Source organism: Typopeltis vanoorti, chromosome 19, assembly GCF_054136105.1.
Source record: "Typopeltis vanoorti isolate ZY-2024b chromosome 19, IOZ_Tvanoo_1.0, whole genome shotgun sequence".
Classification (NCBI taxonomy): domain Eukaryota; kingdom Metazoa; phylum Arthropoda; class Arachnida; order Uropygi; family Thelyphonidae; genus Typopeltis; species Typopeltis vanoorti.
In genome coordinates, this window is record NC_143567.1 from 42,958,795 (window position 1) to 42,973,720 (window position 14,926).

Below are 14,926 nucleotides of genomic sequence, written 5' to 3' on the forward strand. Positions count from 1 at the left end.
CACACACAAAAGAATTTCACAATCTATTACTTCATGTCATATCCACTAAGTAGGCAAATAGGCTGCTCAGAAAAAATCCACATGGCAGAACATGCCAAAGATATCAAGAAGCAAAGAACGCATGTCAGGTTGAGTTTTCCATATAACAAACGGTCATCAAGTACTTTGTCTGGTCCTCCTCTTATCAAATATCTCAACCACATGGACCTATGATGTTATGGACCTTATGTTTCACAGAAAAACAATACCTCATATAAATGACACTGCTAAGTGCATAGAAGTGCTTATATAATTAACTGTTTACTTTTGTTTGAATGTTGTGTTTTGCTCCAATTTTAACATCATTTATATCTTTTATGTTAAGCACCTTACAAGACATGCAAATCCTGGTAGAGTTTGATATGTATATTCTTTTTCTATTATTTTTTAATGTGACTAAATTCTGGCAACTGACAAAAACTCAAAAAATCTGCTTGAAAGAATATCATTCTTCAAAGTCTAAAAGAATAATATATAATTTCATCCTACCAAGATCACCTAGTTAGCAGAGGGGAGCTTTGGCATCATTAATCATTGATCTCCATCTTATATATATATATATATATATATATATATATATATATATACAGCATTATTATTATTACATGACATCACCATTGGAGTTCTATAACTAACTGCAGAAGCTCAACCTACACAACAATATGATCCACCATCACTATGTAATCTGCACTCCATAGTATTTTTGTCTGTTAATTGCATGTGTTTTGCCGGTTTCATAGAAGAAAAAAAAAAAACTTACTATCGCTATATGAGAATGACAGTCACCTACAAGTGAAAAGCCTATATAAAGATTTCTGATAACAAGTGAATCCCAAGTTATTTTTCAGTTGTAGAGCACATTATTCTTTCTTCCAACTGCACCGGAAGCACCAATTCTAGATAGATAGATATATTTCATAATATACTAGGAATGCTTCCTTTTATGCAAGAATACATTTTATAATTTTTTTTAATGAAAAATTTTCATTAACTACAAGGCTACTCTTTCATCCAACATCAAGAATGATTCAGCTTATGTCAAAGAACTTTAGATCATCTGGATGGTTTCACTGTCTTCAGTTAGTATGATTTATCATATTCAAAAAAAGTAATATAACTATCAATAAGCGCAAATGATTTTTGGTCTTTTTTCTGTAATGCAAGAACTGAGAATACCAGGTTAGTTCATTTAGTATCTGTCATTTTTTTGTGCATATAATAATGAGATGCTACTGGTACTAGTCACTTTAATATTTTCTCCTCTCAATGGCACAGTTGTAAGTGCTAAAACAGTGACTACATAGCTATTAATAAATGGCCCTCAAAAGCTGTTTAATCAAAAACTTACAGCAAGAAAACTGCACAACACATAACGGTCATCAAGTACTTTGCAGAATCAATTTTCATTGCACTAGAAATTCAGGGCAGCTTTCAAAATATTACACATCCCCACCCAGTGCCAATTTTCCAATTAGGAAAATCTAATTTTCCTATCAGAAAATTAGATTTTCATTTAGAATCCTGGAATGTTTTTAATTAGATACATGTTACAACTAAGTAGTTGTAACATACACATATTTTCTACATACACATCTGTGTATGTAGAAAGCAGGGGCGTGCCAAAAGACACAAAGTATCACAAATGGCAGCTGGATAGCAGAAAAATTATCTTGCATCTGGGAGTTTCTACACTGATGTTAAAGATTTTCAAATAATTTCAGAAAAAAAAAATTCCTTAGCATATATACTTCAAGTTCCAGTTTTGAATACTCACTAAACCTTCTAAAACTATTGATTTCTTGTATTTAGCTTTGAATTTCATACAAGTGGAATTTGTATGAATGTTTATAATGCATAGGAAACCTCAGTTGTTAATTGAGCAGAACAGAATGAAATATAAGGACGTTATTACATGGAAAAAATTGAAGAAACAGGCAAGAAATATATAAAATATTTTAATATAAGTACTGTATTTCAAAGGAAAGCAGAGATATTAAAATAGGCATAGTACAACGTTCTCATCTTTAAATATACAAAAGCATTAGTTTAAAAAAAAAAAAATGGACAACATAACAGTGTACAACAGTAATTGATACATTCTTTGATATTCAGCTCCTTAATAATATTTCTTACAAAATATTTACATCTTCATATCACAGATTCATCTAAACATTATTTAATTCAGGAGAAAAATTTAAAAATTCAGCAGTATCTGAACAGTTCTAATGAATGCTATATTACATGAAAATTTTTCCTCCCAGTTCTATCTGCTGTACCTGGTTTATGTTTTAAAGATCACAGAGTAATATTTCCTTTCTCATATTTTGAGTAACAAACACAGCTACACAGACCATACTTCTTTCCAAACTCAGTTATTCTGAATTACTCAGAATTTTTTTTTAATACTGTTAAAACATCACTATACTTATTTTGGTGTGCTATGCAAAGCAGAAAAATTATATTGCACCCGAGATGTAAGCATTTTCACATATTAGCTTACATTTAGGTAACAATTTCAACATTTATACTAAAGATTCTGACACAATTCAAGAAAAAATTCCTTAACAGTAACATATGATGCAGATTTTGAACATTTCATTCAACTTCAAGACTTCTTGTATTTAGCATTGAATTTTATACAAATAGAGTTTTTATATATCATCCCAACTACAGTAACAGTTGTGGTAGGTAATCACACACACACACAAAAAATGCAAAGCTTTGTGCTAATTTCATATTAAAGTTTTCACTACAACTAAATTCTTTTTAGAAAAGTAGCAAAATTCCTTTCAGAAATACTTTGAATGTAAGCACATAAATGCAATATGTTACACAATGAAATTTTTGTTCCTATTTACTTAGTCAGATGCATATTTCTTTAAAGATAGAAATTTATAAAAGAATAGGAGCAAATATACATATGAATAAATAGATATATTCAATTGCACATCTGTATGAAGTTTGTGAAAAACTTCATCAACACATTTAGTCACAGTAAATGCAAATAGTTGTAATATCAATATTAACTCTATGACAGAACAATAAATACTTTGAAGAATTAAATTTTCTAATGAACTCTTTGTATTACAATACTCCTTCCTAATTATTCACAAAATTACATATATTTATATACAGAAAACTTTTTTCCTTTTTTGGCAAACCAAAAAATGTTTATGTACAAATGGCATTAAGGAATTTTTGGAAGCAAAGCATTCCTATGATATTGTACAACAAGATTCAAAAATCACAGCTAAAAAGTTCATCTACTTTGCACAAAATATTCACATTTTTTACACTGTACTTTAAAAATAGAAATATTTCTAAAAATATGTTATAATCTGTATATATTTTCAGTATATACAGATTTAAAATGCAAGGATAACCACATTCTTTACAAATGGCCATTATTAAAAAAAATCCTCTGGCAGAATATGATTACAGTGGAAGTGATGTCTGGATTCAGCAAGATTATCAGTTCCTCCCATTGTATAAAACTACTTCAATGGCTTTCAGAATTCATCAAGATTTTCACTGGGCAATTTTCTTCTTGCTAATGAATTTGTACGTGAGTTGTTCCCATGAGGAAATCTAGGTGCTGGAGTAGTAGTAGTAGTAACATCAGGAGAACTTGTGTGCCAGTCTTGCCGTGATCCTATATGATGCAGGCCACCCTGTCTGGATTCTGATGAATTTAATAACATTGATTCAAAAATGTCATCAATGACAGGTACAGATTTCACTTTTGAATCAGTATTTACTGTCCATGGTCGATTTTTGTAATTTGCTGTCTCATCATGTGAAAATATGTCCCTTTGAGATCTATTAGTCCCACTATTAAAAGGATTAGGGCTTTCTGAGAATAAAGAGGTCTTTAAGTTAGATTCTACTGCTTTTTTTGATGAATCAGAGCTATCACTTGTGACAGACATTCTGCTACTAACCCTTCCAAATGATGGCTTATATGCACCAAATATGAAATCATCATCATCCTCTGGAAAAGTGGATTTGTTGATATTAAAAACATTATTCTGATTAATGGTTTTGTTTGAAATTTGTTTGTCTGCTGCAGTCCTTTCCCAAATTTGCCAGTTTATGTCTTTAAGAGAATGGGAAACAGCTGATATTTCTCTGGATCCAAATGCTGATTCTTTCTGCTCTCTATCAATGGCTTTGAGTTTTGAAAGGAGATATTCTTTCTTATCTTGATCAAACTTATCAGATCCTGGAGTTTCTAACTGGGATTTTTTATCAGCTTCCGATTTATGAGGATCATCCTTCAATGGTAAAATATTGCTATTTTGATCTAAACCAAATGAAAGGGTACCAAATGAACTATATCCTCTTTTGGATGGAGTACTATGACTTGACTCAGATGGCAACTGGAATGACTGAGATTCACTTTGCAGCTGAAATGAATTACTCCTTGGTTTTTGATGTTCAGGATATTCATTTAGTCTTCCAACAGAACCCTTGTTGCTATCATAATTGATGGCATCTTCCTTGAGAGGGAGAGAGTTTCTATTAGCATTTGTGTTGTCAGACTCTTCTAGTTGCTGTGTGCTAGTCACCTGATCACCTTCTGATAATTTCTCTTGAATCTGTGATGTATCACCAGTCTGCAAAAGAAAATAACTTGAACTTCAAACCACCTTCAAAAAATCAAAGCTATAAGAATCAAAAAATGAGGCTCCAATTTGAATTGTATATATCTACTGAAAGTGTTACAGAATGTAAAACTTGGAAGTTTATTATGATATTGTTGTTTTTTGCCTCTATAGGCAGGAAATTCTAAACGCAGCTCTGAATCTTCTTCACAGCTGTTTACACATTTCTGCTATATATATAGCAACAACTGACAATAAAGAAATGCATGTATTCAGATTAGAAAAAAACGGCCTAAAACATGAATGAATGCTCTCAAAATTTGAAAACATACATTAATGGTTAACACTCAATGCTCTATGTTCAATGACTGTAAATCCACAAACTGTGGTTTGTGGATTTACAGTCAAAGCAACTAAGGCTATGAAGCCAGTATATTGTGTTCGCAAACTGCATGTATTCTTATGGCTGGTTTGCAGGATAAAAAAATCCTGCCACTCCCATATGAGACCAGCTATATCAACTTCAGTTGACACACACACACACACACACACACACACACACACACACACACACACACACACACACACACACACACTGAAAAATCTAAACCATGAAGTGAGTGTATTATGGCTGTAAGTTGGGCATGTGTGATTTTATCTGGATGAAAAGGGGAGGAAATCAGAGACTGAAAGGAAATGCCCTTCCCTTCCCTCCTCCCAAAAAAGGAAAAGCTATTGTAAAATATGGTTTTCATCATAAGTGTTTTCATTTAAAGAAAACACTTTCATAATTAGAAACTAATTACAGAAGAGCACGAGTTGTTGTTTTTTTTTTTTTTTTTTTTTTTTGTAATGATCTAATCAGTGAACTAGGTTTGCAAATGCAAACAAGACACTATCACAGTTCAGTATAGTGACCAGCATAGTAATCTGTCTCCTTACGAAGTGCATTATATGACTAAATTTTAGCTATATGTCAGCAGTGCAGATCTGTTTCATAACTCACCATGGTGATAACATTATCAGCCATCCAAATGACATAAAAATAATGTAGACAATGAGGTTTTGGATCAATCTTTATGTGGTCCTATAATCTTCTTACAGACATGCAAATTATAAAAGTGAAAAGAATTCTAGATCATATTTGGCCAATAATAAAATTTCTAATTTTATAACTTATTTTCTTACATTTCAGCTATCTACTCACCTTCATCAGGGAAGCACTAATTTATTCCATGGAAATTATATTTGCTTCCACAGTGATAGGCTTCCTGAAGAAAGGCTGTTATGGATTTTATTCTGGTCACCAACCAAAGGAACTTTTTCCTAGACCTTTCTTCAGACTGTTCCTAAGTTAGTTAATCTTCAGCACAGATAAGCAGTTTTTTTTTTTTTCTCCCAACACTCCACATCTAAAGAAAAAATGCATCACAGAACTCATGCTGTCAGGGTTTAGGGCTACGAGATGGCAGACAACTGCTACCAGCTCATGGCCCTAAACCTTAACATTGGTTCAGTGATAGCTTGAGTTAGCTCATTACACTGGACAACACACCTTACCCCTGAAATAGTGATTCTTTACTAAATTAGATCTGCTGAGTGTGAAAATGACAATAAAATCTGTCGACTGGGAAAAATCGACAAGAAATTGGAAAATATTAGGATCTCATCATCATCAAATTATGTACCCTCAAGGGGTGTACAGGATATGACAGTACTACATGAAAAAATTACATCATTACTAACTTCCTATCTACAATTTTCCTCCAAATCAGTCTGTTACTTGTCAAGACTCCAACATTATCAGATCTTATATTTCTATCGTCTAAGGCACTTTGTACCGTATCAATCCACCTATATCTTGGTCTTCCTCTGGGTCGTTTTCCTAATATCCTCATTTTTAATATGATATTGCCATTGATGCCATCTGTTCACGTCTCTAATCTTTCTCAGGACTCTCATATCTGCGGTCTCTAGTCTTTGGTCAAGTGTTTTACTTCTGACCCAGCTCTCAGATCCATAAGTTAAAACTGGTTTGAACACTGTCTTGTATACAGCTAATTTAGTGTTCCGACTAATTTCTCTCTTATTCCATATGAATTTATTCAATTGACTTCCCACCATACCAGCTTTGCTGATTCTGTTGTCTATTTCTATATTTAATTTACCATCTTCGGTAAAAATCGTGCCTAAGTAGCTGAAATGTTTTACTTGTTCCACAGGTTCTCCATTCACAACACAGTTGACATTTTCAATGACTCTGCCTATTTTCATTGTCTTTGTCTTTTTATTGCTGACCTTCATACCATATCTATTACAACAGCTATTCAATTTAGTCAGAGAATTTTGCAGACTTGTAGCGGATTTATTTAGAAGTATAACATCATCCACATAAAGCAAAGAGATGACATTAACATCTCCAATTTTGATATCAGGTTTAATACCACATTCCTTCATAATGTGATCCATATAGATAATGAATAACAGAGGGGATAATGTACATCCTTGTCTCACACCAGATTTAACATTAAACCATCTTCCTGTACTTCCTTCAATTCTAACTGCTGACTCACAACTTAAATAAAGACTAAGTATTGCTTGATATAATGCCCCATTGACACCATATAACTGCAGCGTATTGAATAGCTTCTCTCTTGGCACCTTGTCATATGCCTTTTCCAAATCGACAAAACTTAAATACAGATCTTTGTTATATTCCCATGCTTTCTCGACTATTTGTCGTAAAGTGAAGATCTGATCCTGACAGACTCTATTTGGCCTGAATCCAGCTTGTTCTTCACCAAGCTTTTCTTCCACAATTCTTCTCAACCATTTCTCAAGTATACTTGCATAGATCTTGCCAGGAACACTCAGTAGGGAAATACCTCTGTAATTCTCACATTCAGTTTTATTTCCCTTTTTATATATGGGTACTATGAGAGCTCTACTCCAATCATCGGAAATTCGTCCCTCTGTCCAGGCTTTCTGAACTATGCAGTGCAGCCACTGTAAGACTCTTATACCACCATACTTCAGCATTTCTGGTCGAATATCATCTACTCCTGCTGCCTTTCCACATTTCTAGCCTTTGATGGCTTTTTCTACTTCAAGTATGGATATGTATTCCTGACTGCATGCCTGGTCAGTGTTTTTTTATCACTGTGCTGTCATCACTGCTTGTTTCATTTAGCAGTTTTTCAAAGTAATTACTCCATACTTCAAGGATATCTTTTTCTCCTGTTTTCATTTCACCTTTATCATCTCTAATTCCTTTTACGGCACTCTTTCCTCCATTCCTAAGCTTCTTCAACAACCTCCAGAATATTTTGCCACCTTCTTGATATTTATTTTCTATATTCTTGCCAAAGTCCTCCCATGACTTTTGTTTAGCTAGTTTTACACACTGTTTAGCTTTCTTACATTTGTCTCTGTATTCTGTAATAGTAAAAGCTGACTTATTTGCCAGGAACGTTTGATATGCTTTCTTCTTTTCCTTCACTGCCTCTTTAACTTCCTGTGTCCACCAGGGAGTTCTGATTTTTTTATCCTTGCACACAACCTCACCACATGCCTCTCTGGCAGAATCAATCAATGTTTCCTTCAGAGTTTGCCACTGAATCTCCAAGGTTTGATTCCTGTTCTCAAACTCTTTCATTGTCTTTTCAATAATATTTCTGTATTTTAGTCTACAGTTCACATCTGAGAGCTGCTCAACTTTTATTCGCTTTAAAACTTTCTTACATATTATTCTTTTCAATATGAAATTCAATTTTATCCTGCTCAAGACTAAATAGTGATCACTTCCAATTTCAAATCCTCTGTACACTCTGGTGTCCTGCACTAGGGTGAAAACATCACTATCAACAATAACATAGTCAATGAGACTTTTCTTATTCCTAGCCTCTTCTCTCCATGTGAATTTGTGCACATTTTTATGTTGGAACATGGTGTTAGTAATAACCAGTCCATGTCCTGAGCAGAAATCCAACAGATATTTGCCATTATTATTAGCTTTGCTCTTTTCTCCAAATTTTCCCAAAATATTTTTGTATGTCTCACAATCATTTCCTACTCTACTATTTAAATCCCCAACAAGGACCAACTTTTCCTTTTTCATTGTGTTAGTTGCTTTTTCTAAAGCCTCAAAAAATTCCTCCACTTCTACCTTAGTAGAACCTTCTGTGGGACCATAGGCACAAATAAGTCTCATTGTCCAGTTCCCCATTCTTATATTTGCCCACATTACTCTACTTGAGACTGACTGCCATTCAAGAAGATTAGCCTCGTATTTTGTGTTGAATACTATGGCTACTCCTTCTTTTCCTTGATTGTCATTGCCAGAATATAACATTTTGTATTTATTGCTCAGAAAGATCTCACCAGTTTTGGTCTTTTTTGTTTCAGTCACCCCTATTATGTCGATCTGGTACTTATCTAATTCCTCAGCTAGCTCCATTTCTTTGCCATTCAGGCTTCTTACGTTGATAGTACCGATCTTTAACTCTGGTGATGTTGAGTTGGGGTTTGTTTTCAGATTTGTTCCAGTAGCTGACTTTTCGCTGTTCGCCCTGGTTCCCTGGCGAAAACAACGGGGGCCTTGTTTAACCGGGCGACGCCCCAGCCGGCATGAAATTTTGTCATGTTGTACCATCATTTTTTTATTTTGGTTTAACCAATAATAATACAATTTGGTCGGCTAAATCCCAAATTGCCAGCCCATCCTCGTTCATTCAGTATCAAAGTAGATACCCAACAGGGTGCACCACGAGAAGGTGAGGATTGGACATTAGGTCAGAAGCCCTGGTCGGTTCTCCACATTCCTTTAAAGGCTATGTGGAGGTCTCCTCTCAGTTATACAGCTTTGACCCTTAAGCACCCCATATATTAGGATCTGTTGATTCTAATATTTGGTTTAGGAGACACTCAGTCCACATTGCATACATAGGTATCATTTGGCAATGCTGTATCTCAATCTCCCAATTACAACATATTGTGATATATTGCATCAGGCAATCATACACAACACCTCAGGAGCTACTGCATCATTGGCTGATCAATGCAGTTGAGTCATGACATCGCTGTTGTAAGATGATGTAAACCTTAGTATAAAGTGAAGTATCATTAGGGTGAGCAACTTCCTGGGCTACACTCCCATTTACTCCTGCATCATAAGTACTAAACAAGTGATCCCTGCAGTGTAAATCCAGCAGTAGTAGTGATGCCTCATATTTGTGCAAACAGTGCAAATAACTTTTATTACATTTACAAGCCAGAAAAAGGCATATCAGCTTTATTTCAGATGTAAAATTTGAGACACAAGGAAATCCTTGTGCAAAACAAGAAGTAAGGAAAAAACATAGAGATAGATGGAACAATTTTGTAACAGAACTAGAAAAGGATTTATTTAAGCCACAACCCAAAACCTATAAATTAATCAAATACATGAATAAAGAAATAAAAGAAAAGATAAAAATACAAACAATAGCTTTAGAAAAATGGGTGACCTATTTCCAAAATCTCTGGACGATGACAACAATGAAATAAAATTTTATAAGACAAAGAATGATCTAATAGAAAATATCACAATGTTAGAACTGAAAAATATAATAAAGATGATGAAAAATGGGAAAACACTACAAGAAGACAATATAAACATAGAACTATACAAAAATGCAGGTGAAAAATTTAATGAAAGACTTCTGAAATTTTTTAATATGGTTTGGATGTCCGGAAAAACTCCCAACTCTTGGAAAAAAGCACTGATTATCCCAATCTATAAAAAAGGAAATAAAGACAATTGCAATAACTGTAGGGGAATTAGTCTGCTGAATACAGGATATAAAATATATGCAGGAATATTAAAAGAGAAACTAAGCAGTATTGTAGAAGACAAACTACTAGAAGAACAAAATGGTTTCCGAAAAGGCCGATCCTGCATAGATCCAATTTTTAATTTAAAATTATTAATAGAAAAGAGAAGAGAATTTCTAAAAGAAATACACGTGGCATTTATTGATTATGAAAAAGCCTTTGACAAAATTAGTAGACAAAAATTGTTTTAAATATTAACCGATTTAAACATACCAAACCGACTTTTACAATCCATTCAAGAAATATATACAGGAAATAAAATAACACTATTAATATAATTATGGCTATTATAGCCTGTTTTTGTTTAGGAGTGTCCCTTATTTTAATACATTGGCTAACATTACTCAAAAAAGGGGTGTATATATATTTTTGTTGTACTCCTCTAAGAAAAGAAAAACAAAACACAGAGTACAAGGAAGACAGAAATTGCAGCTCACGCTTGAACTAAAACATATGCCCAAATCGACAAGGCCATAATCATAGACAAACAAGACAACGAAACAGCGCTTAGAATATCCGAAACTATTGCCATAAAATGCGATGAAAATTCTATCAATGTCCACCACCCCCTACCTAATTTCCGAATGTTGGACGATCCAGAACTTACAAATTAAGCCATGCCTCCAGCCATGTAGCGACCACAAATGCTCTAATTTGGCAGATGCAACTTGCAGCCTTGACATAGCCCTACACTCATTCCAACAAGATTCCGATGACAGTCAGATGACGTCCGAAACGGTCCACACACCCCATTAACCCCTGTCCCAGTATCTAAGGATACCCTTCCCCTTTGTTTTCCCCCCCACACAAAAAATTTGGCCCTAAACAAAATAATATATATATATTATTAATAGTAACCTGGTTTCCAAACTTATTTCCCGCATCAAAACACACCCCCACGTTCCTTCTCCCCCCGTTTATAAACAACCTTCAGCAAGATCTTGGAATTGGAAGGCATCATAGAACCAAAAACAAGGTATGTACAAAATTTTTCCACCTCTTTTATTCTGCCATAATTGCCTTCTATACTCACCTCTAATGCCCTAAAAATATATATTTTTTGAGTAATGTTAGCCAATGTATTGAAATAAGGGACACTCCTAAACAAAAACAGGCTATAATAGCTGTAATTATATTAATAGTGTTTAAGAGGAGTAACATGGGAATTTTCCCAGAAACTATACTTAATAAAATAGCAGTTAAATTAGAACACATCTCAGAATGGAAAGATGTATTATATCAAGAGGAGTACAACAAGGATGTACCCTCTCACCTCTGCTTTTCAATATATATATAAATAAAATTATAACAATCTGGAAACAGTATAACCCACTTGGTATACAAATAACCCCACAAATGAAGATAAATACACTACTATTTGCAGATGATCAAATAGTATTTAATACATCAGAAGATGATTTACAAAGATCATTAAAATCATTAAATGATATCTCAAAACAATATATGACAATATCTAAACAAAAATAATGGCATTCAAAGTAGAAAACCCAATAAGAAGTAAAAAAGTGATAGATCATAAAATAATAGAACAAGTAAATACTTTCAGATACTTGAGATGTGATCTATCATATGAAGAAGAAAAAAACAGACAATAAAATATCAAACTTTGTCAAAGTAAATGAAATAATAAATAATATATTTAAGCCATCCCTAGTACAAAAACACACTAGAATCAGACTACATAATGTCTTGTCAAAACCAACTCTACTATACGGAAGCAAAACATGGACCATAAAAAGGAAAGATGAAAAACTAATTCAAACAGCAGAAATGAAGTTCCTCAGAAAAACAACTGGATATACCAAGTGGGACCATAAAACAAATGAAGAAATCTTACAATCCCTGAAAATAAAACCAATTAATTACTACATAAGACAGTATAAACAAAAATGGCTAGAACATTTAAATCAAATAGACAACAGCAGGCTACCAAATATATTATACAGATACAAAATAAGTGGGAAAAGAAGAATTGGAAGACCAAGAAAGAGATGACATGAGACCAGAACAGGCCACTTAGCCTAAAATCAATGTTAGGAAGAAGAAGAAGAGAAATTGGAGATTAGGACAAGGACTGGTCTTTAATTTTACATTTTATCTGTGCCCCACACATATGTTGTGGTACATTTGCTAGAAATCTTCCGAAGTGGCTGAAAGGTGGTAAAGTGTCAATGCCGTTTGCTGTTTCTATGATTTGGAGGGAGCCAAGCAATCATGCAAATTACTGCTACTTCTGCATGCTACCACCTGTTTCAGAGATATCACAAGGAAAAAGAAGTGGACAATAGAGTACCCGAATACACCATCTGCTCTCCAACAGGTTCTGTATGGCAAAGGACTTCCCGTTCCTGAACCTCTGAAAGAATTTTCCATCGATTCCGAGGATGACGACGATGGAGGTGAACCAACGTGGGGCTCTCCTATGCCTTCATGTCTAATGATGATCCACATATTGGCCATGGTGCATCATCTGTGCCACACATTCTCACACGAAGCTGTCCAAGGTCAAAGTGAAGTTACTGGAATTAAGACTTCTATAATGGAACCTTCTCAAGGAAAATATCCAAGTGACTTAGTTTTGCACTTGTCATGAGCAGTCTGTGCCTTACTTCTGAAAGGAAGATGACTGGATGAATGCCCTTCAAATCAAGCATGACCTGCATGAATGGAGACTATTCATAGACTTGTTGAAATTGAATCTCAAAGCAGAGTTGCAGGATAAATCAGCTTCCATCCATATTGGACTGACTTCGATGCAGCAAGTACAAGTATGGCTGTTTTTTTTGAGCAAGGACTTTGCACTATGTGAAGTGATTACCTGCGAGGAAATCTCTAGCAGTCAGAGAGAGAAGAATGTGCAACGCCCAGCACTGGCAGAAATGCACAAAATTCTGCTACTGGCCCTACACATTAAACTCAGTTTGGTAAAAAAACTTTGTAAAAGCCATGGACCCAACTGGATCAGCTTTCAAGTACCTGGCTGACAAATTCCCTCGACTCAATGAAGCGAAAATTAAAGAGAGAAGTTTTTGTGGGTCCTCTGATCTGAGAGCTCTTCATTGACAATATGTTCAACGACCTGCTATAGGGTGATGAGAAAAAAGCTTGGGACACATTTCGTCTGCTGTCAACTAACTTCCTCGGAAATGGCAGGGCAGACTACAAGGAATTGGTTGAAGACTTGTCTCTGTATCACAAACTCAGCTGCAATATGTCCTTAAAAATACACTTACTCCATTCCTACTTGGATTTCTTCCCTGACAACTGTGGTATGGTGAACATTTCCATCAGGAAATTGAAATGATGGATAAACAATACCAGGGAAAATGGTTCCCCTCCATGTTGGCTGACTACTGTTAGATGCTTGCTACAGATGATCATGAGCAGCTATACAAGTGACAGCCAAAGCAAAGTAAAAGCAGACATTTACCAGTATATGTGATAAGTATGTGTTATTCTATCATATAAGAAACTATTGTGGATCTCTCACAAAACTGTATTCATTTTTGCATTTTCATTGTCATATTTGTGTTCAGCACCTCAAAATCTATAAGAAATGATTAATCTGGGGTGCATGACTTTTGTAATATTTTGTTGTCTGGTGTTATTAGTGAATGCCAAAGGATGGAAACTGGCTATCCATCAATCTCTGAAAGTTAGTTAGGACTAAAGAAGCATATTTCTTTAGGGATTAACAGGTATTTAGAGGATTTATTTTTTTTATGCATAAAGAAATACACAGCTTGCAAGTCCAAGTATAGCTATCTCAGGTACAAACAAAATAGTAAGGAAAGGCTCACTGTTTGAATGCCATCAATCTGACTCGCTGTCTGTTGCATTTTGTATTTCAATAAGTTCTACTCATATGTGGGAAAGCAATTTTTGATGTACTGCAATGAAAAATCATACCTTTTTTTAATCACACAAGGTCTAAGTGCAAAATGAAATAATTAAGTGTAAGTCTGTCATTCTGATTAAGTGTAGCAATAAGGCATGACTGTTAAATTCCAGTCAACTTCACATGTTAGGAAAGGACACATGAGAACAACCTTATTTTTATCTTTCCTTTGATGAGAAGACAACACAGATAACCCCCGATTTATGCAGATTTACTTTTATCTGGTTTTTCTCAGCCACTGTATGCATATATGTTACACCACTGTCTATACATTGCTATGCACTTATGTGCCTGCACCGAATGTCCAGCACATGGCCTCATATCTGCAAGTTAAAAATTTGTTGCTGATTTGAAGACAAACTTTAAAAACAGAGGTATGTAAACATTAGTTCAATACTTCTGACGTTATTGTATCCACATGTACATAATTTATTACAGGTTTAATTTGCACAATTAATAAACATGTCAATAAGACCAGCAAGGGAAAGTCACA

At 34.4% G+C, this 14,926-nt stretch overlaps 1 protein-coding gene across 1 annotated transcript in view; it reads right to left on the reverse strand.

Annotated features, from left to right (window-relative positions):
• Positions 1-2,033: 2,033 nt before the first annotated feature.
• The window catches only part of LOC150096044 (uncharacterized), a 137,226-nt gene continuing 124,333 nt past the window's right edge, over positions 2,034-14,926 (reverse strand). The window contains exon 8 of the mRNA XM_090409160.1: positions 2,034-4,655. Within this exon, the coding sequence (XP_090265286.1) occupies positions 3,549-4,655 (1,107 nt within the window). The 3' untranslated portion in view covers positions 2,034-3,548. The remainder of the gene's footprint in view (positions 4,656-14,926) is intronic.